This window comes from Polypterus senegalus, chromosome 9, assembly GCF_016835505.1.
Source record: "Polypterus senegalus isolate Bchr_013 chromosome 9, ASM1683550v1, whole genome shotgun sequence".
NCBI classification, from domain to species: Eukaryota; Metazoa; Chordata; class Cladistia; order Polypteriformes; family Polypteridae; genus Polypterus; species Polypterus senegalus.
The window spans coordinates 6,395,198-6,421,301 of NC_053162.1; the positions used below are offsets into that span (position 1 = coordinate 6,395,198).

General features: G+C 41.2%; 1 protein-coding gene across 1 annotated transcript in view; it reads right to left on the reverse strand.

Moving 5' to 3' along the window:
- Nucleotides 1-26,104, reverse strand: part of qsox2 (quiescin Q6 sulfhydryl oxidase 2) — a 105,786-nt gene that overhangs the window by 64,028 nt on the left and 15,654 nt on the right. The window contains exons 2-4 of the mRNA XM_039762641.1: nt 11,524-11,624; nt 4,511-4,559; nt 2,562-2,667 (exon numbers count right to left, since the gene is read on the reverse strand). Coding sequence (XP_039618575.1) covers nt 2,562-2,667; nt 4,511-4,559; nt 11,524-11,624 — 256 coding nt within the window. The remainder of the gene's footprint in view (nt 1-2,561; nt 2,668-4,510; nt 4,560-11,523; nt 11,625-26,104) is intronic.

Genomic DNA, 26,104 nt, shown 5'->3' on the forward strand with positions numbered 1-26,104 from the left:
CGATTCCCTGTTAATAACATAAGTGGTGCAGTGGAGTTTTAATAAAGATTACATTAAAAAAATATATTAAAACAAGGAGGATGCACATATAGTTGTGCTTGAAAGTTTGGGAACCCTTTAAAATTTTCTATATTTCTGCATAAATATGATCTAAAACATCATCAGATTTTCACTCAAGTTCTAAAAGTAGATAAAGAGAAACTAGTTAAACAAATGAGACAAAAATATTATACCTGGTTATTTATTTATGAAGGAAAATGATCAAAAATTGCATATTTGTGAGTGGCAAAAGTATGTGAACCTTTGCTTTCAGTATATGGTGTGACCCCCCTTACTAAACATTTCTGGTAACTTCTGATCATTCCTGCACAACCGGCTTGGAGGAATTTCCGTCCATTCCTTCATACAGAACAGCTTCAACTCTGGGATGTTGGCGGGTCTCCTCACATGAGCTGCTCAATTCAGATCCCTTCCACAACATTTCGATTTGATTAAGGTCAGGACTTTGACTTGGCCATTCCAAAACATTCACTTTATTCTTCTTTAACCATTCTTTGGTACGACTTGTGTTTTTAAGGTCGTTGTCTTGCTGCATGACTCACATTCTCTTGAGATTCAGTTCATGGACAGATGTACTGACATTTTCCTTTAGAATTCTCTGATATAATTCAGAATTCATTGTTCCATCAATGAAGGCAAGCCGTCCTGGCCCTGATGCAGCAAAACAGGCCCAAACCATCCACAAAACATTCTTCCAGTAGCCTTCTGGTTTGTCCACGTGATCTTTAGCAAACTGCAGACGAGCAGCAATGTTTTTTTGGAGAGCAGTGGCTTTCTCCTTGCAACCCTGCCATGCACACCATTGTTGTTCAGCGTTCTCCTGATGGTGGACTCATGAACATGAACATTAGCCAATGTGAGAGGCCTTCAGTTACTTAGAAGTTACCCTGGGGTCCTTTGTGACCTCGCCGACTATTACACTCCTTGCTCTTGGAGTGATCTTTGCTGGTCGACCACTCCTAGGGAGGGTAACAATGGTCTTGAATTTGTAAACAATCTGTCTGACTGTGGATTGGTGGAGTCCAAACTCTTTAGAGATGGTTTTGTAACCTTTTTCAGCCTGATGAGCATCAACAACCCTTTTTGTGAGGTCCTCAGAAATCTCCTTTGTTCGTGCCATGATACACTTCCACAAACATGTGTTGTGAAGAGCAGACTTTGATAGATCCTGTTCTTTAAATAACACAGGGTGCCCACTCACACCTGATTGGCATCCCATTGATTGAAAACACCCGACTCAAATTTCACCTTCAAACTAACTGCTAATCCGAGAGGTTCACATACTTTTGCCACTCACAAATATGTAATATTCGATCATTTTCCTCAATAAATAAATGACCAAGTAGAATATATTTGTCTCATTTGTTTAACTGGTTTCTCTTTATCTACTTTTAGGACTTGAGTGAAAATCTGATAATGTTTTAGGTCATATTTATGCAGAAATATTGAAAATTCTAAAGGGTTCACAAACTTTCAAGCACAACTGTAATTGTGATCTGTCAACTTTAGTATCACACACTTTTTCTGTGTCCGTCTCTTGCGTTTTGAGTGGCACATCAGAAATAACACCCTGAAAATCATTTCCCAGACGACTCTCTGCTTGGTCATACACAGAAAGCTGTCCTTGTTTTCCGTCACCCCAGCCACTCCACTTAAAGTGTGATGGGACAGCACTGATTTTGAGATGCTTACGATGTACAGATGGAAGACAGACAGTCATTCTCAGTAAAATGCAGGCTACATACAAAAGGGCTACCTCGATTAACACGAAATGCTGAAGCTTCTTTGTGTCTTAGTATGTGAGTCCATTTCTTCTTTATGAATTTATCAACTGGGAAGTCATGAAAACTCAGATATGCTTGTTTTTGTTTTGAAGTAGAAGAAAAAGAAACACTACAGAAACTCTTGGACTTGGTTTCAGACATTGTTGTGATATAACTGGATATGCCAAACCCCAGCAAGCAAACGCTTCAGAGTTTATGAAACTGGAACGGTGAAAGTAGTCTGCTGGTATCATAGGGGTTTGTGATTACTCAGATGTGTTCCACTGCTTTATTAGTGCAGGCATAAGATACCTAGGCTTGCTTCTATCTTTGGAGCCTGCAGTTTGTGGAGGGCACTGTATGTATGTATGTATGTATGTATGTGCAAGCACACATCCACGTCTTTCTCTTGAACATCCAGCATATTCTCTTGTAGGGTGGACCAGCTGTCAGTTACCTCCATTTAGAATTTTTTTTGAGCATGTGCTTAATTGTGCCTTTGTGGGTGTAGATGTATATTTAAATATATGTATATCAAAAACTACTCATGCAAAAATTTGTAAATCAACAGGTCTGGTGGCATGAAATGCAAACTCCATACAGACAACCAAGAGGTGCAGGCCTTAAATTTAGACTGCTAGATTAATGGGGAAGCAGCTCTTAGTAATGAGCGAAGATGCTCCAAAATTAAAAAAAAAATATTACACAAATGAATTATGTGTACACTAGGAACAGTACCTGGAGGGTTCTAGTGGAGGGCAAGCAGGAGGCCAGTCTTCTTGGCTGTGGTTTTGCAGAAATGTTACCATAAGCTGTCGGACTGTTGGCAGTTCCCGGTCTGCCCCTGGGAGACACAGTAAAGATAAAGAAAAAAAATGATATGGGGTTAAAAATTTCTTTAAATGTTTTAAAGCAGAAATAGCAGGCAGGCAACATCCACTGTAACTTAGTGTAGCTTTCTGGCAACATTACAACATACAAGGTAGAACATCTGCTCCACAAAACAGCAGGCAATGCTTCTACTCCCAATTCATGTTGTACCCGCTATCTAAACAATGCATTGCATTGCAGGCTCATTACTGAGGCTACAATTTTAGAAACTTTCCACAGTTTTTCTCCATTTCTGTTGGTTCCACAGAAAAGAGTTTAATTCACAACTTGGAGCACTGGCTTCAACGACATATAAGCAAAGGGAAACAGTGAAAGGAACCAGAGCACACAGCCATGAAGAAAGAGGCAAGCAGCAGACAAAGAGTGTTTTGACTTTAAGGTATCCACTGATAACAAAAAAACTAAATTAGGTCGATCAAATTGGTCTTTTTATGCATGTAAATTAGCGCTACGGGCATCGTGAAACAAGATGTGCGAGCATCATTTATATCCTGGTAACATTAGAAAACACTTTTTAGGGGAGCCAACATTTCTGTATGCCACGGTTTGACTCCAAAAACTTAATCCTTAATTGACATTTGCTGTCACTATGAATATAACACACAACCAAAACCTACACAGGAATGTCCTTGGAGTGCTTCACAATGCAGGAAAAGAAAAGCATCTCAGTTCTGGTAATTAGTAGAGAATGTATTGATAAAAAAGGATGAGACAGAAGAGAGGAGTCAGGTAGAAAATATGTACCGTATATACTCGTGTATAAGTCGGGTCTTGAACTCCGAAAAATCCATCATAAAAATCAGATCCCGACTTATACACCCATTCAAAAATAAAATTATTTTTTAAAAATCTTCTTGCTTCCTCCAATCTCCCACCAACTTTTTTCACCACTTCAACAACTTTTAATTTAAAACCAGCTTCGTATTTTCTTCTGATCGAATGCTCTTTTGTAGATAAGGGATGCTCTTACGAAAAAGGCTTATTAGGGGGCGAGATACAAAAAACACAAAACAGTGCAAACGTCGCTTCGGAATAGTTTGGGTATTACATTTACAAAAAAAAAAAAAGGCAGTGTGCTACGTGGTTACTCTCTCAGGCGGCCATTAGCATATCATAATCTCTTAGACCAGTAGTGTGAGGTTTCCACATTCAACTTATACGACTGACATTATAAAATACCAGAAATTATACGGTAAAGTCTTATCCACGGGAGAACTTAAATGCGAGTATATACGGTATATAAAGAAAGATGGCAGGACACAAGACAGACAATCAAACAAACATAACACAGATGTTGTGTGGCGTTATCACTGTTGTTGCTCCAGGTTCAAGTGGAGGACTTCTCTTGTGTTGAACTTTTTAACTTTCACCTTGTTTTTAATGGATTAATTATTTATTGAACACTGTACTTATTGGGTTTTAATGAACACTGAACACTTTTCTCCCCAACCACTTGCTTTGTGTGTCGTGTCCTCATCCGCTGGCTCGTCCTCTGGTACGTTATCGGCAGTAGCAGGTTCAAATGTAGTAATGTGGGGCTGACCTGCACCCTCACAGGGTGAAGCTGGATTTATGCTCCCCTATTGAAATAGGCCTTGTGTGCCACTAAAAAAAACCTAATGAAATGGGCAATGTCCACTTTGTCCTACAACATAATAAAATGTGCAAAAAAAAAAAAACCCAGGGAAGAAGGTGGTTTAAAGAAGCAAACTTTGAACACATATGCGAACAGTGTCCCATCAAATACAAAGAAAGAAAGAAAGAAATTGAAAGAGAGAAAAAGAAAGGGGGCTCACCTCTGTAGGTCTTTCCCGTGTCAGGTTGGCTATTCAGAGCCTTGAAATACTGTAAAGAAAAATTAGAATTAGCTGGGATGCGACATGCACACATATACTATCAGTCCATCCATTAAATAAATAAATTTGGGGTGCAACAAAGGGTCTGAATTCTTTTATAAATGAGATATTTCAGTTTTTTGATGTTTAAAAAATATGCAAACCTTTCATTAAACTTTTATTGAGTTATTGAGTGCAGCTTGATGGGCAAGTGTATCCAAATGGCAAATTTATCCATTAAAAATTAAATCTACAACACAATGAAGTGTGCAGGAAGTGATGGGAGTCTGAATACCTTCTATATTCACTGTAGATAAACAAGTCTGAAGGACTGAATTGTCTCCTCTCAGTTGCCAGGAGTTATTCACTAATTCATCCTATCACATAAACACTTACATTTCTTTCAGCCAGTGACCCATTTAGGCTTGGATCCATCAATGTCCCCAGTATTAAATGGATAGGTTCTGATTCCCTAGCATAACATTATATTCTCACTTCAAATTTATGGCCCAGGAAGCATCAGATTTATAACATGGCCAGCCTTGTACAGGTAGCCCTCCTACATATGACCCTAATACACATATTAGGCTTGTCAGATCGAGCTTCGCTGTTGTAATATAATTTAACTTTACTTATTCAATCAAATGTGAGTTTTTTTGCCTTCAAATGATACCTTTTTTTATAAGTTGTTTGCTTCACCTGCACTAATGTTGACATCAAGTTACTCCAGACACGCTGTGTAGAATTTTTCAGACCTGTTTTTGCACTTTTATTCTGCATGAAGCCATTTTATCACCTTGAATGATTCATTTGATCTCCATAGTAGTAAAAATTACAGCTACACCTCTTCACAACCCCTGTTTTTTTTTGTCTTTTTTCAATCCCAGTTTTTTCTAAACACTTTTCTGGTGACCAGCAAATGTCATTTTACCTGTGATTCTGTCCGATTCACTCTTAAACATGGGATCCCCTGACTGTTTAATGATTTCTCATTAAGGCAAATGCAAATTATGATTCTCCTTTAATAATGCTTTAAAATCCCAGCTTTAAAGAGCCAACACACTAAGCCCTACAATTAGTCTCTGTCTTATGTGGCTGCTGGTTTGACACATAATGCCTAAAACAACACGGTGTAATAAAAAAATCTTCAGGCCACCTTTATTAAAATATTGCTGCATCTGTAAAGGAGGAAAAAGGCAGACAGATTGTGCAGACTCTTACTTGACACTGTGAGATTCCTATAAGCCACACAGGAACCATATTTCCTGGTGAGTACACAGGCAACAGGCTTTTTATTCTAAATGCCACGATACTAAATCGTTGGATGCCTCAAAAAATAACAAAACAAGTCCAGCTTTAACCTACCTGCCTCTTGCTTGCTCTTTTACTTTGCCTCCTATTCTCACCTGGTCGGGGTCTTACTGAATGACCTGCATTCCATGGGAGCCTGGTTAGGACAGTGAGCCATAATAAAAGCATCCACAAGAAAGGAGCTTAGACCCTTATGAGGCATACATGTTGGCATTGTGCTCCGCAAAATAATTATTATTTTTTAATCAATTGTGGTGCATCTGCAAGTCACAGAGTGCTTATGACAATGTTGTGTGAGTCATGTAGAACTCAGCTGGGGCCTCGATTAAAAAAGAAAAAAAAATGTGGGTGGATTCGAGTGTAAAAACATGCATATGTATTTATAAAAAAAATACACCCTGCACATTTCTACACAACTGGCCATTTAAAAAAAAAAAAAATATATCAGTTACATTTTAAATATGCATATGTGAACATAAAACATCCATATATGAAGCATGCGAATCAACCTCATACATATGTAATCATGATGCTGCAGAACTTCATTGGCTGGAAGAGCAGCTTTCACCTGACACATCAAGGCAAATAAGATTAAAAGATCATGTGTGCCATTATAGCACCTCTCCTCCGTGCTATGGGAAAGGTATAAAAGGTGCCAGATTCTGAGTGGGTAGCCACGATCACCTGGCACATGTACTATTCTTAGTAATGGCAATCACATTATTACAGGTCAAACAAAACACGGAGGGGTCAGCCAGTTATCTACCAGCATGCCAGCCACCACGTATAGCACCACTGCATCTATCAAAGTTATTCTGATTCAAAATAAATGAATCATGGGTTGACCCAGGCCATCAGGACACAATGTTTGCCAGTCACATCTTGGATAACTTGTGCATTAATGGAGTGATACTGTTCACGGTTAACAAAAGCAGCTTCGCTCTCGCTAGATGCCCTTATTGTAAAATGAGTGCAGTCAATTCCTTGAGTTACATATGGAGAACAGGACATGGTTGCAAATTACCTTTTTATATGTGCACCAAACCTGTTATGTTTCATATATGTGCACCAAACCATACAAAAACTGGATGTAATGCCTCGGTTGGCTGATTAATGGTTTCCAGCACTGCAGGAATAACGAAGTGAAGCATGGAGGAAATATACCTTACCTGTTGGCCAGTTCTCTGAGAAGAGACAACAGGTAGCCAATAAAAACTGACAGAACAAAAAAGTTCAGTGCAAATACGCAGAATTTACCCTCTTAAAAGGAAACTAAAATGCAGTCTGTGCATTATGTTTTTTGAGGTATAGGTTTGTCAGAGCAACGTACATTATAACAACTTGGTGGTAGGAATTATTATTTTATTATTTTACTAGCCATCCCCCGTGGCTCCACCCGCGTAGTCATGAAACAGGACAAACATTAAAATTCAATAAACAGGTATCGCTAGCTAAGTGGAGACGAGGTACTCTCCAAAAAGTAATGAGAGGTAGACTGATTCGAACGGAGGCTGGCGCGTGAGTGAGGAGGGCCCTGCCCTGCTCCCCACTCCTGACATCACACTTCCCCTTTCCCTCGGGCCGCAGCCTTGGATTAGTACGAATAAAATCGCTCCTGCAAGTGAACTATGATACTTACAGCAATGAAAAAAAGTTGCAACATTAAGTAGATCTGTCATGAAAAGTGGACAGACAGGGATATTATATATATATTATAGATATATATATCTATATCTATATACACATACATACATACACACACAGTGCATCCAGAATGTATTCACAGTGCATTACTTTTTCCACATTTTGTTATGTTACAGCCTTATTCCAAAATGGATTAAATTCATTTTTTTCCTCAGAATTCTGAAAATAACGTGAAAAAAAGTTTGAGATTTTTGCAAATTTATTAAAAATAAAATAATTGAGAAAGCACATGTACATAAGTATTTACAGCCTTTGCCATGAAGCTCCAAATTGAGCTCAGGTGCATCCCGTTTCCCCTGATCATCCTTGAGATGTTTCTGCAGCTTAATTGGAGTCCACCTGTGGTAAATTCAGTTGACTGGACATGATTTGGAAAGGCACACACCTGTCTATAGAAGGTCCCACAGTTGACAGTTCATGTCAGAGCACAAACCAAGCATGAAGTCAAAGGAATTGTCTGTAGACGTCCGAGACAGGATTGTCTCGAGGCACAAATCTGGGGAAGGTTACAGAAAACTTTCTGCTGCTTTGAAGGTCCCAATGAGCACAGTGGCCTCCATCATCTGTAAGTGGAAGAAGTTTGAAACCACCAGGACTCTTCCTAGACCTGGCCGGCCATCTAAACTGAGCGATCGGGGGAGAAGGGCCTTAGTCAGGGAGGTGACCAAGAACCCGATGGTCACTCTGTCAGAGCTTCAGAGGTCCTCTGTGGAGAAAGAACCTTCCAGAAGGACAACCATCTCTGCAGCAATCCACCAATCAGGCCTGTACGGTAGAGTGGCCAGACAGAAGCAACTCCTTAGTAAAACGCACATGGCAGCCCGCCTGGAGTTTGCCAAAAGACACCTGAAGGGCTCTCAGACCATGAGAAACAAAATTTTCTGGTCTGATGAGACAAAGATTGAACTCTTTGGTGTGAATGCCAGGCTCACGTTTGGAGGAAACCAGGCACCGCTCATCACCAGACCAATACCATCCGTACAATGAAGCATAGTGGTGGCAGTATCATGCTGTGGGGGGGCAGGAACTGGGAGACTAGTCAGGATAAAGGGAAAGACGACTGCAGCAATGTACAGAGACATACCTCAGACTGGGGAGACGGTTCATCTTTCAGCAGGACAACCACCCTAAGCACACAGCCAAGATATCAAAGGAGTGGCTTCAGGACAACTCTGTGAATGTCCTTGAGTGGCCCAGCCAGAGCCCAGACTTGAATCCGATTGAACATCTCTGGAGAGATCTTAAAATGGCTGTGCACCGACGCTTCCCAACTAACCTGATGGAGCTTGAGAGGTGCTGCAAAGAGGAATGGGCGAAACTGGCCAAGGATAGGTGTGCCAAGCTTGTGGCATCAGATTCAAAAAGACTGGAGGCTGGAATTGCTGCCAAAGGTGCATCGACAAAGTATTGAGCAAAGGCTGTGAATACTTATGTAAATGTGATTTCTCAGTTTTTTTATTTTTAATAAATCTGCAAAAACCTCAAGTAAACATTTTTCACATTGTCATTATGGGGTGTTGTGTGTAGAATTCGGAGGAAAAAAATGAATTGAATCCATTTTGGAATAAGGCTGTAACATAACAAAATGTGGAAAAAGTGATGCGCTGTTATTACTTTCCAGATGCACTCTAGAGAGAGATTATATATACGAGTTTAATTCGTTCCAGCACTGAGCTTGTATAGCTAATTTCTCGTATCTAGAACAAACTTCCCCATTGAAAATAATGGAAATCCAGTTAATCCGTTCCGCACCCCCAAAAATATCAACATAAAAATCAATTTTCCTAACAAATAACTCTGATAAATAATATATACAAGTGGAACCTCGGTTTGCAAGTAACTTGGTTTACGAGTGTTTTTCAAGATGAACTAAATTTTTTAATTAATTTTGACTTGATAAAACGAGCGATGTCTTGCAATACAAGTAGTATGGATACACCTTGTCTGCTGAGCGTCATGTGAGCATAACTGAGCTGATGGTTCTTCTCTCTCGTGCGCATCTCTCTCTCTCTCCCGTCTCCTATTCTCCGTCTGCATGTCCGCGATATTTTTGGATACGCTTATACAGCGAACTGCTACAGCAAAACAATTTAATCACAAACGCGTAGATCCTCACGCTACGGGAGAACAAGGAACACTGAGTGAGCTGACGGGTTGGCGGTGTCAGCTTGGGTGAATCTCCGAGTCGAGGCAGATCGGGAAACGCGTCATGCATAACCACAGCCTGGCTTGTTACGCGAGCCAATGCTCGTATTTAGATCCGAATTTTTCACTCATACTTTCCTCTTATCTTCAATTTCACGTATACAGAGGTGATCATATCTAGAGGTTCCACTGTGTGTATATGTAGATAGAGATAATCGAGAGAGATGAGTCGTCATTTAACTGATTTGGCTGCATTTCCAAGGGAGTCATCCTTTCCCTGTTGCACATGCAGAGTTGCGGTAAATATACACTTATTTCCCAGTCAAGTTTTCTTTTGTAAATGGTTATTGCAAGAGCCAGTTGTTTGTTAGGTTAAATTAATAGAAATGTTCTCTTGGCTATGTTGAAATTTTTGTCTATATATTAGTGCACAGTCAAAGGAATTTCTATTATAACCCCCAAAAGATAAATTATAAATGGAATAATTCTAAAAATTTCTTGTCCCACTGACTACAGGACAGTTTCAGTTTATGATTTGCCTTGTAGCTGGCAAGGCATGGAGGGCAAACCGTTTCAAACTTTGCCATACAACACAAGAATGTACTGAGCATACTAAAGTGAAGCCCATGTAAGTTTTCAGAAAGAGAGAAGAAACCTTTTTTTGCCTTTAATTCTCTGTAATATTCTTAATTTTCTATGATTTGTCCCCTTTTTAAAAACATTTTCACTAAACAATTTTAAAAATGAACTTTATTGGACTGAGAATTTCTTGTTACGTGTTTGACACATGCTGGATCCTACCTTCCCAATTTAATAGCTGCTTGATTTTGGGTACCTGGAAAAGTGCAGCTAGAAGTGATATTTGCCTAGGAATTTGCTAATGTAAATTTCAAGCCTCTTTGAGTGTATGCAAACTTCTAAAATGAGGCCCCTGGATTATTTGCACTGCAGATGTTTTGTCTCATGTATTTAAATAAAAAAATAGTAGCAGTAATCTGGCAATTGTTTTTGCTGCTGGTTTTTGCTCTTGCTGTAACTTAACAATTTGAACCTTATTTTTTGGCCACCTTGACAGCCTTTCTGTTTTCAATTTAGAGCAATCAGCTGTCATAACCTACTTGTCTTTGGGGGACATTGAAGGAAAATGTTTCTGCTTCCCTGAGGTCCTGAATTGGGTAAGACTATGGAAGGTTCACCATTGAAAAAATAAATATGAACAGCCAAAGATACAGAGCACGCCATAAGGATTTAAAGTTAATAAAAGTATGCATTAAAATAAATTCTCTGATAGGTCAGATCCTGGGCGGCACGGTGGCGCAGTGGTAGTGCTGCTGCCTCACAGTAGAGAGACCTGGGTTTGCTTCCTGGGTCCTCCCTGTGTGAAGTTTGCATGTTCTCCCCGTGTCTGCGTGGGTTTCCTCCCACAGTCCAAAGACATGCAGGTTAGGTGCATTGGTGATTCTGAATTGTCCCTAGTGTGTGCTTGGTGTGTGTGTGTGCCCTGCGGTGGGCTGGCACCCTGCCCAGGGTTTGTTTCCTGCCTTGTGCACTGTGTTGGCTGGGATTGGCTCCAGCGGACCCCCCGTGACCCTGTAGTTGGGATATAGCGAGTTGGATAATGGATGAGGTCAGATCCTTTTGAACACTGCATCCTTCTCCACTATTGTCGTGGCGGTGGCTTGTGTGTGTGGAGTCGAAACTAACACAGCAATTTCCAGCTGCCAACAAATGAATAAACACAAAGCCAGTAAAATCTGCATGCACTGTGTACGACTTGTTTGGATGTGGCCAGTCGTTAAAATTTAAAAACATACCCGGAATGTGGGATAGAAATGGATTCCATATTCTTTACAGGTATCAAAATTCTTCTCATCGGCACAGTCTAGCACTCCAATTCGGATTGCTGTATCCCAGTCTGTGATAGGGAAAAAAATAAAAGAGATGCTGTTAAGTACAGAAAATCCATCCATCTACAAGTACTCTAAACCCAATACAAAAACATACCTCACTGGTCAGTAAAACATTTTATTTTTGTTCCCGGGCAGGAAATACCTGAATCTTATAGTAGTTTGCATGCCGAATCAAAATATGAATATCAGATTGCTCATGGCTGACCTCAGGTGCTGAAGAGGGATCCTAAGGTGGTTTGTCATGTAGTAGGGGTGGCAATGCGCTATATCAGTACATGCTCCTAACCTTTTGCTCCTCTAACCAATGAGGGCCTTTGAATGATGTGCAACTTAAGTTTGATAATACTGTATATTTACATGCCTACAAAATAAACCTATGAAACCAAAAATTCCTGTAATCGATGAACAGCAATTATCAATTATACCACTAGGAAGCATATGACCACAGTCTGGATAATCAGTCTGCCGAGTTGTAGGCCAAGTTATTTAAGTATAGACATTAAGCGGCCACATTATTAAGTACACCAGTTCAACTGTCTGTTAACGCAGATATCTAATCAGCCAATCACATGGCAGCAACTCAATGCATTTCGGCCTGTAGACATTGTCAAGACGACCTGCTCAAGTTCAATCCGAGCATCAGAATGGGCAAGAAAGGGAACTGAAGTGACTTTGAACGTGGTGGTATAGTTGTCGGTTCCAGATGGGCTGGTCGGAGTATTTCAGAAACTGCTCATCTACTGGGATTTTTACACACAACCATCTCTAGCGTTTATATTGAATGGTCTGAGAAAGGGTTGGTGGAAGGAAAATGCCAGAAGTCAGAGGAGAATGGCCAGACTGGTTCAAGTTGATAGAAAGGCAACGATAACTCAAATAAGCACTCATTATAACTGAGGCATGCAGAAAAGCATCTCTGAATACAAACACATCAAACCTTCAAGCAGGTGGGCTACAGCAGCATGAGACCACACAGGAGGGCAACCCTCCCAGCTAAGAACAGGCAACTAAGCCTACAATTAACACCAAAACTGGACAACAGAAGATTGGAAAAATGTTGCCTGGTCTGACAAGTCTCAGTCTCTGCTGTGACATTTGCATGGTAGGGTCAAAATTTGGCATCAACAACATGAAAACATGGATCCATCTGCAATTGTACCAACAGTTCAAGCTGGTGGTGGTGGTGTAATGATGTGGGGAATATCTTCTTGGCACACTCTGGGCCCCTTAGTACCAATTGTGCATTGTTTGAATACCACAGCCTACCACAGAATTGTTGCGGACCATGTCCATCCTTTTATGATCTTCTGATGGAGCCTTCCAGCAGGATAACATGCCATGTCACAAAGCTCAGCTCATCTCCAACTGGTTTCTTGAACATGACGAGGAGTTCACTAGACTCAAATGGCCTCCACAGTCACCAGATCTCAATCCGGTAGATCACCTTTGGCATGAGGTGGAATGGGGGATTCTCATCATGGACATGCAGCCGACAAATCTGCAGCAACTGCGTGATGCCATAATGTCAATATGAACAAAAATCCCAGAGGACTGTTTCTAGCACCTTGCTAAATCGGTACCACTAAGAATTACGGCAGTTCTGAAGGCAAAATGGGGGTCCAACCCTGGACTATCAAGGTGTACCTAATAAAGTGGCCGGTGAGCAAATTTCTGGAGGTAAATTTACAATCGTGAACATAATTTGAGCGACTCTTTTTCTCTGAGCCACCTCAGCAGATATTCAAGAGACAATGTTGATCGGGTTGTCGGACACTGAGACTGGTTCATAAAGAGTTTGTTCCCCGAGGACAGACTGTTAATCAGCGACATTACACTGAACTGCCGAGGCATCTGTGGGAAAGCTTCAGAAAAACATGCACACCCAAAACTGTATTTTTGCACCATGACATTTGCATGCACCATGCTGACAATATGTTTCTTCACCAAATAGAATGAGGTTGTTGATTCATACACCCTGTACTCGCCTGATCTCATTTTCTGTGGCTACTTTTTGTTCTCAAAATTAAAATTGAGACTATTAGTGGATACGAGATTCAACTCAGTGCCAACATACAGTAGACCCTCCTCGATCGCGGGGGTTGCGTTCCAGACCCCCCTGCGATAGGTGAAAATCCGCGAAGTAGAAACCATATGTTTGTATGGTTATTTTTATATATTTTAAGCCCTTATAAAACTCTGCCACACTGTTAACATTATTAGAGCCCTCTAGACATGAAATAACACCCTTTAGTCAAACGTTTAAACTGTGCTCCATGACAAGACAGAGATGGCAGTTCTTTCTCACAATTAAAAGAATGCAAACATATCTTCCTCTTCAAAAGGAGCACCATCAGGAGCAGAGAATGTCAGAGAGAGAGAGAGAGAGAAAAGCAAAAAATCAAAAAATGCTGTTGGGCTTTTAAGTATGCGAAGCACTGCGATAAAGCGGCCGCAAAGAAGGGAGCAATTTGAAGGTAGTCTTTCAGCATTTTTTAGAGGAGCATCCGTATCCTCTAGGCAAACAGCCCCTCTGCTCACACCCCACTCCGTCAGGCACAGAGAATGTCAGACAGAGCGAGAGAGGCAGAGAAAAGCAAACAATCAAGCACCGCGCGGGAAGCATATCGTATATCATTGAGTAGGTTTAGTTAATATGTAATACATGCTCTGATTGGGTAGCTTCCAAGCCATCCGCCAATAGCGTCCCTTGTATGAAATCAACTGGGCAAACAAACTGAGGAAGCATGTACCATAATTAAAAGACCCATAGTCCGCAGAAATCCGCGAACCAGCGAAAAATCCGTGATATATATTTAGATATGCTTACATTAAAATCCGCGATAGAGTGAAGCCGCCAAAGTCGAAGCCCGATAAAGCGAGGGATCACTGTATTTGCCTCAAAATTTGCACAAGTGAGGGTTTGGTGTAAGTGAGAGCAGCGGAGATCTGAACACGTGGTTTGTTTAGAACAGACTTGGAAAGACCATACAGTATGGCATTACGGTAGTCTAGCCTAGATGTAATAAAAACACGGGCAGAACAGTCAAAGGCTGGCAAAACTACTCAAATGATAATTTATAGTTAGGGTTAGGATTAAATTCATTTTCTTCCCCCTGAGAATTCTACACACAATACCCGACGTCCTTTAACAGCTCTTCTTGTTGCCCACGGTGGCGGAGAGGTTAGAATGGAAGAAATTGATTCTATGGGCAAGTGTGTTTTATACACATAACGAGCTGAGATCAGGAGTATCTGATTGATTGTAATCTGTGTACCACGTGGACGTACAGCTAATCTAAGGGAGCCAGAAGTCTGGCTGGCTTGTAGGCGATCAAATCTTTATTTCACTCAATGACATGCCAATCACTTTATAAGTTTTATGTGAATTTCGCCTTGGGATTAATAAAGTATCTATCTAATATGTTTATTATGGATTTTTGGTTGATATTCTGTCTCTCCCCATTAAAATGAAACTACCATAAAATTAAAGACTGTTTATTTCTTTTTAAGTGAGCAACTTTATAAATTCAGCAGGGGATCAAATATTTATTTACTTGGTGATATTTTTATCCCGTGACTCTAAACATTGAAAATATGAAGGTGGTATCCCAAGAAAACAGTCTTGAGATCAAATTTTTGGATGTCCACTGTGACTGGCTCAATATAAAACTGGACAGACTGCACTGTTTTCTATATTATATTCTATATTAGTTTCTAGATTTATATTATGCAGCCTAAAAGGTACTTGAGAGGAGAAATGTGCCATAAACTAGAAGAAACACACAACCCTAAAAAACTTGAGCTTCATTCCTTTAGAAACTGGAAGTCAAATTAGGTCCCCAGGGTAGGAAGTAAAGCTTTGAGATGCGTCATTCCCGTCAATAAAAACGCTGTGACAAAAATGGCCAGGGGTCCTCATGCTAACTGAAAGAATCCAGCAGCAGATGGAGAAGCATTGAAGGTTAAACAATAGACCTCTAGTGAATGGGGATGGGGCCTCACGTTTTTTTTTTTTTGACGACTGTAGACAGCCCATCCAGAAAGCAAATAAATAAGTAAAGAAACAGACTTTAGCTTCAGGGCATTCAATGTTTGCTCCAGAGCTGCTCCACTACTCCTCCCCCAATGCCCGATTCCCACCTGTCTGTCTGTTACTCTCCAACAATGAATGGAGTCACTGTCATGGAAATTCAAGCCGGAGTGCTGCTCTACAATACAGACTTCTTGGCCTCCCCACCGGAGAGTCTATTGAGAGTGAGGCAGATGGGAGACATGGTGCAGACAAGCAGCAACTTGGGGACATCAGTGCCACTCCCACTACACCAGCCTGTGAATCTATACACAATACCACAATGCCAGTGGCAATCCTGGCAGAAAACGGCATAAGGTAAGAACCAACCAATTGGCAGGTCCTGTTCATCAGGGGACACATTTGCACACAGACCCAACACTCACACAAGAGTATATACTGTATATTTGTACCACACTTGGCTTACTTAGTTGTGAGATTACATAAAAATAGATACACACACACACACACACGTTATATACTGTACATACAGTGCCTTCCATCATGTTTGAGACAGACATTTTTTTCCTAGATTTCCCCCCTCTACTCCACAGTTTAAACTTATAAGTGAAACAATTCAGATTTGTGATTAAAGTGCACACTGCAGACTTTCATTTGAGGGGATTTGCAGACATTTCGGTCACACAACACTTTCTTTACAAGCCCCGACCCCATCTTAGGGCACCATAGTGTTTGGGACAGTTGGCTTCCCAGGTGTTTGTGATCACTCAGGTGGGTTTCATGGCCATACAAGGTACCTCAGCTTACTTCTCCCCTTTGGAATCTGTAGCTGCCATTGATCAACATGAGGACAAGAGCTATGCCAATGAAACTCAAAGAAGCCATCATAAGGATGAAAGACAAGAATAAACCCATCTGAGACATCAGTAAAACCTCAGGATGACCAAAACCAACTGTCTGGAATATAATGAAGAAGAAGAAAGTACACACTGGTGAGCTCAGTAATCACAAAAGGGACTGGTAGAACAAGGAAGACCTCCACCGCAGATGACAGAAGAATCCTCACTATGGTCAAGCAAAAGCCCCCAACACCTGTCTGACAGGCCAGAAACAGGGGGGCTGATGTGTGTGTCAGAGACAACTATCAGAAGATGACTTCATGAACAGAAACACAGAGGCCACACTGCAAGATGAACACCACAAAAACAGGATGGTCAGATGACAGTTTGTGACAAAGGACTTCAAAGAGCCTGCAGAATTCTGGAGAAAAAAAAAAAAAAAAAGTCCTGTGGAGAGATGAGACAAAGATGAACCTGATCAAAGTTATAGTAAGAACAAAGTGAGGAGATGACTAAGAACTGCAAAGCTGACCACATCATCTGTTAAACATGGTGCAGGGGTGTTCTGTCTTGGGCATGTATGGTTGCCACAGGTACTGGCACACTTATCTTTATTGATGGAACTGCTGATGGCAGTGGTACAATGAATTGTGAGGTGTGTAGAAACAACTGATCTGCTCAAGTTCAGTAAAGGCCTCCAAACTCAGTGGACGGCACTTCAACCAATGATAAGATAATGAGCCAAAACACACAGCTGAGGCCACACAGGAGTTTATCAAAGCTAACAAATGAATAATAATGGAATATTTCTGAATCACCAATCCAATGGAGCAGGCCTTCTATATGCTGAAGAGACAACTTAAGGGGACAAGACCCTCGAAACAAGCAGGAGCTGAAGATGGCTGCATGATAGACTCAGCACCTGGAGCCTCATGTATAAATGTTGCATACGCACAAAAATATTGCGTACGCCCATTTGATAAACTTGATGTAAAGCCACGCACATGTTCACGGCAGCTTAATCCCTGATGTACACAAGTTCTCCTCTCGGTTTTGCAAACTGGCGGCACCCAGAGTCGAAGAAGTGCTACTGCTCCAGTGTGGTTTTCCTTTCTTTTTTAGATCCACATCCCTGAAACGGCTTTATCGTCCATCCATTATCCAACCTGCTACATCCTAACTACAGGGCACAAGGCAGGAAACAAAACCCGGGCAGGGTGCCAGCTCACCGCAGGGGACACACACACACACACAGCAAGCCCACACTAGGGACAATTTAGGATCGCCAATGCACCTAACCTGCATGTCTTTAGCATGTGGGAGGGCACCAGAGCACCCGGAGGAAACCCACAGAGACATGGGGAGAACATGCAAACTCCACGCAGGGAGGACCCGGGAAGTGAACCCGGGTCTCCCAACTACGAGGCAGCAGCGCTACCCACTGCGCAACTGTGCCACCCGGGGCTTTATCAAAATACACTGAAATTAACTGCATATTGTTTATAAGTTTAAGGCATCGGATTGTAATTATCCTGTAACAATATAATGGTCCACAGAATGGTCAAACTATTCCAAATACCATAGCTGCTTTAGCGTTGTTCCTCTCAAAACACCACTCAAGAGTATTTATCCCACTGTATCCGAGTGTGGAATCACAGCTCTACAGAAGCCGATTGGAAAGGAATTATCGGTATACAGCATCAAGCACACGCTGCCTCAGCCATGCTGTCTATTGAACTGCTCTCATATGACAAACGCTTCAGAGTCTTTACTGTACGGACATTGGAGTTCAGAAACAGTTTCATCCCAAGAACTCTAAACGAACTCAATCAGTCCATCAAGTGCTCCTTGTAGAACTGTTAGGACTTATAAGTAGAATCACCTCACTGTAAACTTGCACTACAGTTATAATATTGCACAACCTGAGCCACTTTATAAAGTGCGTATTTACATATGATGACGATATCATTTTAAGATGAAATGCAGCAAAATATATTACATTATACAGATAAAATTTAAACATCATTTAAATAATCTATAATTGTTAATAACTGAACATGTGAGGACATGGTGTCACAGTGCTCGCAAGGAGCTGGCGCCCCATTCATGGATTGTTCCTGTCTCACGCTGTATTCTTCCTGGGGCTGGCACGACACTGGAAGGATAGATGGATAACATAATTAAACATGTACTACAAAGATATTTCAATGTTCCTTAAAAGTTTTGAAGAATCGGCGTTCTAAGCTTACTGATGGCTTAACGTCTATTACAGAGCTGATTGTGTGGCGATTTGGTATTTGGAGAAAGAAAAGGAAGGACAGGAATTGGAGGTTAGTATGTTTGAAAGAGACAGTACTGCTACAATAAATTATTTTCATCGAAGGTCACGCACAGCACAGCAACAATCTCTGGACGGGGCACCAGCTCGTCACAATCACTGCGCCACCGTGTCCCCATGTTTAATAACATGCATTAGCTCTTATCACCATGAAAATGATATCAAGTATACATCTTAGTATTTTAATTATTCAGAGAGCTCTAATATCATGAATGTAATGGATTCTGTGTCTTGTCGGAGGAAGAGAGAGTCTGTTTAAGAAGCAAGAAGTGATTCAAACACATAGCACATAGAAGAACACATACAAAACAAAGCATTTAACGTGCTATTTTGGTTACGATGGTATTTGAGAAACTAGTAAATCAAACAATTTTAAGATTAAGTTTATGACGTTGTACTTTAATGACAAAATAAACTACGTGATTAAAGTGGAAATCGAAATTAAAGTTGACATTTTGTGCTTTTTCCCCACTGTGTGCCTTTTTTTTTTCTCTGTACCCTAATAAGCTTTCATATGACACTCAGACGGTGGGCTACGATTCACCTTTTCACGGCGACTTTGATATGCGACATCTTTTTTATTTCGGGCACTCTGCGACTTTGTGAACATGAGCTTTTGAGGTTCTCCGACACGCTATGTCACTCGATCGACTTCCTTTTCTTGTTTATACCACTATTTAAACCAACAAATAGTACGTTTTTCCTTGCCTCCACTTGGTATTCGCTGAAATTATTCTATTTTCCCCTGTGCTTTTGCCATTGTCTTTTCACAGAACGCGGAGCTTAAGGGCTATTTATATTAGTTTGCATATTCAAAAAGAGGCGTAATTCTGGGAGGAGTTGGGGAGTGGCGGCAGGTGCGTGCATGTGCGTTACTTTTCACGCTGACCGGGCTTTATGGAGCGGAATAAGTGGAAGTTGCCGTACACATAGATTCATGCATCTGGATTTTTTTGTGCGTAATAAACATTTCCACTTTTGTCCGTACGCCATGTTTTAGTGTGAATTCTACGCACAGCGTTATGCAGGAGGCTCCTGGTGATGTCTGTGAATCACAGCCTTGAAGCAGTTCTGAATAGGACTTTAAAACGGCTCTAATAGACCTGCCACTGCTGTGTGCCAAATATTACGGTGCCCTGAAATGGGGGACCGTGTGGGGGGGAAAAAAAGTGTGGCAACTGAAATGTATCCAAAATACCCTTATGAAGGGCACATCAAATGTATATACACACACAGTAAATTCAGAAAGTATTGAGACCCCTTCAGTTTTTTCATGTTTTGTTACATTGCAGCCATGTGTTAAAATAATTTTTCCCCCTAATCAAACAAAACTCAATAAGCCAAATGATAAAGCAAAAACTAGATTTCAAGAAATATTTGCAAATGTATTCATTTAAAAAAAAAAACAAAAACACAAACCCAAAAGTATCTTACATTGACAGAAGTATCGAGACCCTTTCCTATGGCACATGACATCTGGCTCAGGTGCATCCCATTCTATTGATGATCACTGAAGATGTTTCTGCACCTGTGGTCAATTCAGTCGATTGGCCCCAATTAGGAAAGGCATACATCTGCCTATATAACAGGGGTTCTCAGACTCGGTCCTGGGGGACCCCTGTGGCTGCAGGTTTTTGTTCCAACCAGCCTGTTTTTAATTGGACTCCTGGGCTAATTAAGTGAACTGTTGTTTCCCAGATTCCCTGTTTTGGGAACAATATACAAATTACAAAACTAAGTTTGGTAAAAAAAAATGTGTATATATATATATATATATATATATATATTTTTTTTTATTTTTTAACAGTATTTTCATCTTGTCATTCTACTTTTCTAGGTGTTCTAACTGTTTAATTAATCCATTATTTACTACTTTGTGGGGCTGACTTTAAAGTAGTTGCAGCCTTTCACGATTGAATGTTGTTAGTTTGGGTTTCTGTTCTGCTTATTTTTAAATTGTCATTATTAAGATTCAAAGAAGGGAGCAAACTGCACAGAGAAAGGGTGAAATAGAATAAAAAGAGAGTTAAGCATTTCAATCTATAGCAAAAACAGAAATATTTCTAAGCTTTTTATAAATGTAAAAAATCTTGCTGCTGTGCTTTTCTGAATGTAGAAGATAAATAATACCAGCTAATTAAATGAGATCAGCGCTATCAGGTGTTGTCACCAATTAGGAATCTGGTCGGAAGAAAAACCTGCAGACACAGGGGTCCTGCTATAGAAGGTGCCAAAAGGTGAGCAAAAACCAAGCCAGGAGATCAATGGAAATGCTCACAGAGCTTAGAGACAGGATCGTATTGATACACAAATCAATGGAAAGGTACAAACAAAGAAATTGGACTGGTCTGACAACACAAGGATGGCCAAGGCAGACTGAACTTGCTAAGGAGACTTGGGGTTTTTGATGTGCGTCAACAAGCTGCTGAAAATGTTGTACCAGTCCATAGTAGCCAGTGTGGTGGTCTACACTGGGGAAGCAACTTGAGCTAAAGAAGCACAATGCCAGAGGAAATCTATCAGGAAAGCCTGCACCATCACATGCTGGAACCGGTCGTAGAAAACAGGGTGGCAGCAAAATTGGAGGCGCTCATGAAAAATCCCCTCCGGGAGGCGCTCTCTCTTGGAGCACTTTTAGCCACAGGCTCAGATCACTACAGCATGCTAAGAAGCACCTCTTGGGGTCTTTTCTGCCCACTGCTATCAGACAATTCAATGCTTCGACCCAATGTACTTGTTTAGTTTCATTTATTTACCAATCAATTGATCGATTGGCTATATTTATCATGCGAGTCAGTATTCTTTTTTTTGTGTGCGTTTCTTCTGCTGTATACATTTGAATTTTGCCATGGGAGAAATAAAATTCATCTAATCTAAAAACAAACCTGCAGTTTTAACAATTCCCAAGACTACAGTTGCCATTTGGAACAACCCCAATTTTTTCCTAGAGCTGGCCACCCAGCCAAACATAACACTCACGAGAGAAGGGCCTTGATAAGAAAGGCAAACAAATACCTGATGGTCACTCGGGCTGAGCTCCAGAGAACCGGTGCAGAGATGAGAGAAACTTCCAGAAGGACAACCAATCGCTGCAACACTCCTGGGCTTTATGACAGAGTGGCCAGACGCAAGGCTCTACTTGGTAAAGGACACGTGAAAGCCCGCTTGGAATTTGCAAAAAAAAAAAGCACCTAATGGACTCTCAGACTACCCATAAGCCATTAGAAAAAAAACGCTCCAAAAATGCATCATCACCTATCCGCTGAAATTACCGTGCAATTTTCAAATTGCCTTTAATTTTTTGATTTAGCCTCGTCGCTCGACAACAGATAACCTTTTTGATTCCAACCAGAAACTAGAAGCAGCACAGCAGCCACCACACAAACGGTACAGAATGCACTGGCCGCATTTACGTTAATGTTTTATTACTGCTATTTGAATTTTATGTTCTTCTTGAGTTTCATTTAATGGTTCGCTGCAATGGTAAAATGTTTCTTATAATGAGCAATTCTAAAAGAATGCATCTTTAGGCATACAAAGTGTGCAAAACAATACATAAAGGAAATGGGAAGTGTGTCACATCGCGTGACTATTTTGTCATGGACTGTGAGATTTGCCGCTCACAGTTGCTGATCTCATCACTGCTCCATGTCTACTTACTCGACTGAAAGTCGTAGCTCATGTCAAATTTGCTGACCGAACCCCGATCTCCTGGCAAAGTTGTGCTCGCCCCATTTTCAGATAATCACTAGCTCCGAGGCTAGGGATCTGCGACAGCAATCAGAAAGTTGCCGGTTCGAATCTCGTAAACGGCAGAAGTGATTCCACTCTGTTGGGCCCTTGAGTAAGGTTATTAACCCGCAATTGCTCCATCGTGCGTATGACGTTAACCTGCATCCAGCCCTGCAAGCAAGTCCTCCAACTTGCAGGGAATACTTGGGGATGGGGTGGCAGGATTGCCAATTTCTCCCTACAAAACGGGATGACAATGGTTCCCCATCAACGGACCTTGCAGCCTGTGAGTTTTTCTTATTTCCCAGAATGAACCTTAAAGGAAAGCCTTTCCAGGATGCAGAGGAGATCAAGAAGCAAAAACGACGGAGGCACTGAAGGCTATCACTTTGCAAGAGCTTCAGAACAGTTTTGAACAGTGGAAAAAAGTGGTGAGACAAGTGTACGGTGTCTCAGGGAGAGTATTTTGAGGGTGGTTAAGTTTTGGAAATGTTCAGAGAAATATGATTTAAAAAAAAAATAAAAAATTTTTCATTATTTTTGGGTCCCCCCTCGTATATTAATCAAATAATGAAAAGAAAAAAATATTACACAAAGCCCTCCCCAGTTTCCCGACTGTGATAATTACTTACACTCACAACACAGCAAACAAACACGAACAACAAAGTACAACACAGTCAGGTAAGGAAGCAGAAGTCGAATGACGATGGAGAGGGGAATGAAAACCCCCGTGAACAGACCTCTGAAGGAAATCTAAAGTTCTGGCATGACTTGGAGTGATAACAAGGATGAATCCACACTGACAAGCAGACAGAGAACAGCACATGCAACTGTAATTCAGGGTAGTTTTAGTTGTAGACAACTGGCGTGAATGGCAAGTAGAAACAAAAAGAAGGGAAAAATATCCAGATAGTGGCAGTTCTCTGGGTGAAAATGCCTTATTGATGCCAGAGTAGAATGGCCAGACTGGTGGTTCTAGCTAACAGAAAGGCAACAGGAACTCAAATAAGCACTCGTTACAACCAAGGTATGCAGAAGAGCAGCTCTGAACACACCACTCAAACTTCGAAGCAGGTCGGCTACAGCAGCAGGAGACCACAACTGGTGCCACTCCTGTCAGCTAAGAACAGGCAACTGAGGCTACAATTCACACCAAAATTGAACAACAGAAGACGACTGGAGAAAGGTGATCTGATCTGATGAGTCTCAATCTCTGTTGCGACATTCGGATGGTAGGGTCAGAATTTGGCATCAACAACATGAAAGCATGGATCCTTCCTACCTTGTATCATCATATTATTCCGGTCTTGCAGCAGCTTCATTGGCTCCCGATTAAGTTTCGAATTGATTTTAAAATTCTCATTACTTTTGGGTCCCTCCTCATATATTAATCAAATAATAAAAAGGAAAAAAAAAAAAAAGTATACACAAAGCCCTTCTCGGTTCCCCGACTGTGATAATTACTTACACTCACAACACAGCAAACAATAAACACGAACAACAAAGTACAACACAGTGAGGTACGGAAGCAGACGTCGAATGACGATGGAGAGGGGAATGAAAAACCCAGTGAACAGACCTCTGAAGGAAATCTAAAGTTCTGGCATGATTTGGAGTGATAACAAGGATGAATCCACACTCACATGCAGATAGAGAACAGCACATGCAACTCTAATTCTGCGTCTTTTTGGCTCCTTTTTAAAAGGGCCTGCTTGATTAATCTTCTTCCCAGAAAACCCTGCGCCATCGAATTGGGCCTATAGCATAATACTGCCGGGGCTGCTGGGAGTTGTAGGCTGTTTTGAGTAGCGCGGCTGCCTAAGACGAGAGGCAGAACTGCCCAGAAAGAGAACATGTACTTGAGCTGGATTTCTAACCCTGGACACTAGAAGGCTGCAGCATGAACTGCTGTGCCACCCAACAAGATAACAACAGAGATTAAAAGAACAAAGGTGTAAAATATATTTGGCCATTTTGGTACACTTGAAAGCGACAACCGAACAATTCAGCGGCAGCCATCAACTCACATGCAGAACCATAGGTGAAGGGCTTAAGCATTTCACTCTTCTAGTGCTCCTGTGTAGTCTAATTATCTCCTGCACCGTCATCAGTCCACACCTTGAATGTGTCTCAGTCATTCAATACATAAGACACAATGTTCCTCCGGATATCAAGAGTGAGCCTGATATGGCCGTGCAATATGTAACAAAGAGAATGGAAAAGGCAGGTGCCATCTCCGGGCATGGAAACCACTCGGTAAGTGACAGTTCTTTGATCGATGGTGATCACCTCGATGGACATGTTAATGGGGGTACGGTTGCCACGATAAAGGAAATGGGTACCTGAACAATGTAAAGTAAGTCTAAAATACCTACGCAATAACTATAATCGTAATAAACGAACAAACAGCGGAGAAGCCGTGGATTAAATAAAAAAGCTGCAGTTATCAGCAGGGAGACGTGAATACCGTGGCGAAGCAAGGAAGGGAATGAAGAGACCGGAGTGACGGACGGCCTTATATAGGCAGGCAGCGAACAACGTGGGAGGCGTTGGGATGGGGGACCCAACGCCGCCTCACACGGCGAGCTAGCTGCAGGCTATGGACGTATGTATGTATGCAAGTAGGATTCAGTTAGCGCTTGGAACCCGCGTACCAAATTTCTTGAAGATGGGCCCATAGGTAACAAAGACCGTTGGAAAGTTCAATATGGCGGCCGACAGTGGCGTCATACCACCAAAATAAGTACGTACATCGGTTTCGGTTAGCACAGGGAAGCCGCCTACCAAATTTTCGTGAAGATGGGGCCATAAATAAGAAAATTTAACATGGCGGGACGTTGTTGACCGTTATGCATAGAATTTCTAAATGAAACCTGCCTAACTTTTGTAAGTAAGCTGTAAGGAATGAGCCTGCCAAATTTCAGCCTTCTACCTACACGGGAAGTTGGAGAATTAGTGAGTCAGTGAGGGCTTTGCCTTTTATTACTATGCTGTAGATTCAAGAAATAATCACTTATCATGGGTTAATGCCTCATTAGCCAGCTGCATGATTTGGAACTCGATCACAATGTATTTCTCACTGTCACTGAAAAGGTGTGAGCACTAATCTAACCTACTTTTCAACTTTTAATTAGTTTTTCACACTTCAGGGTTGTGCACTACATGTGCAAATATAGATTCTGCATTGCAAGGTTACAAAAAAACAGGTCAGCAGGTCTTCTGTAGTTCCAGCAGCATTGCTACACAGTAATTAAAAGGTATACTCCAACCAAAAATGTCTTTTAATGTCTCTTACCCCATGCACAGTAGTTTGTACTCGTGGCCAAGAAAAGAAAAATGTAACCTCATGTTTTCATGGAGAAATTAAATATTGAATATTCAAAGTCAACATGGCGGACAGGTGAGCAACACTACACAGTGCCCCTATGAAAAAATGGAAAAAAATGCTCACGTACACTCAGCGGCCACTTTATTAGGTACACTTGGTCAACTGCTTGTTAACGCAAATATCTGATCAGCCAATCACGTGGCAGCAGCTCGGCCAGT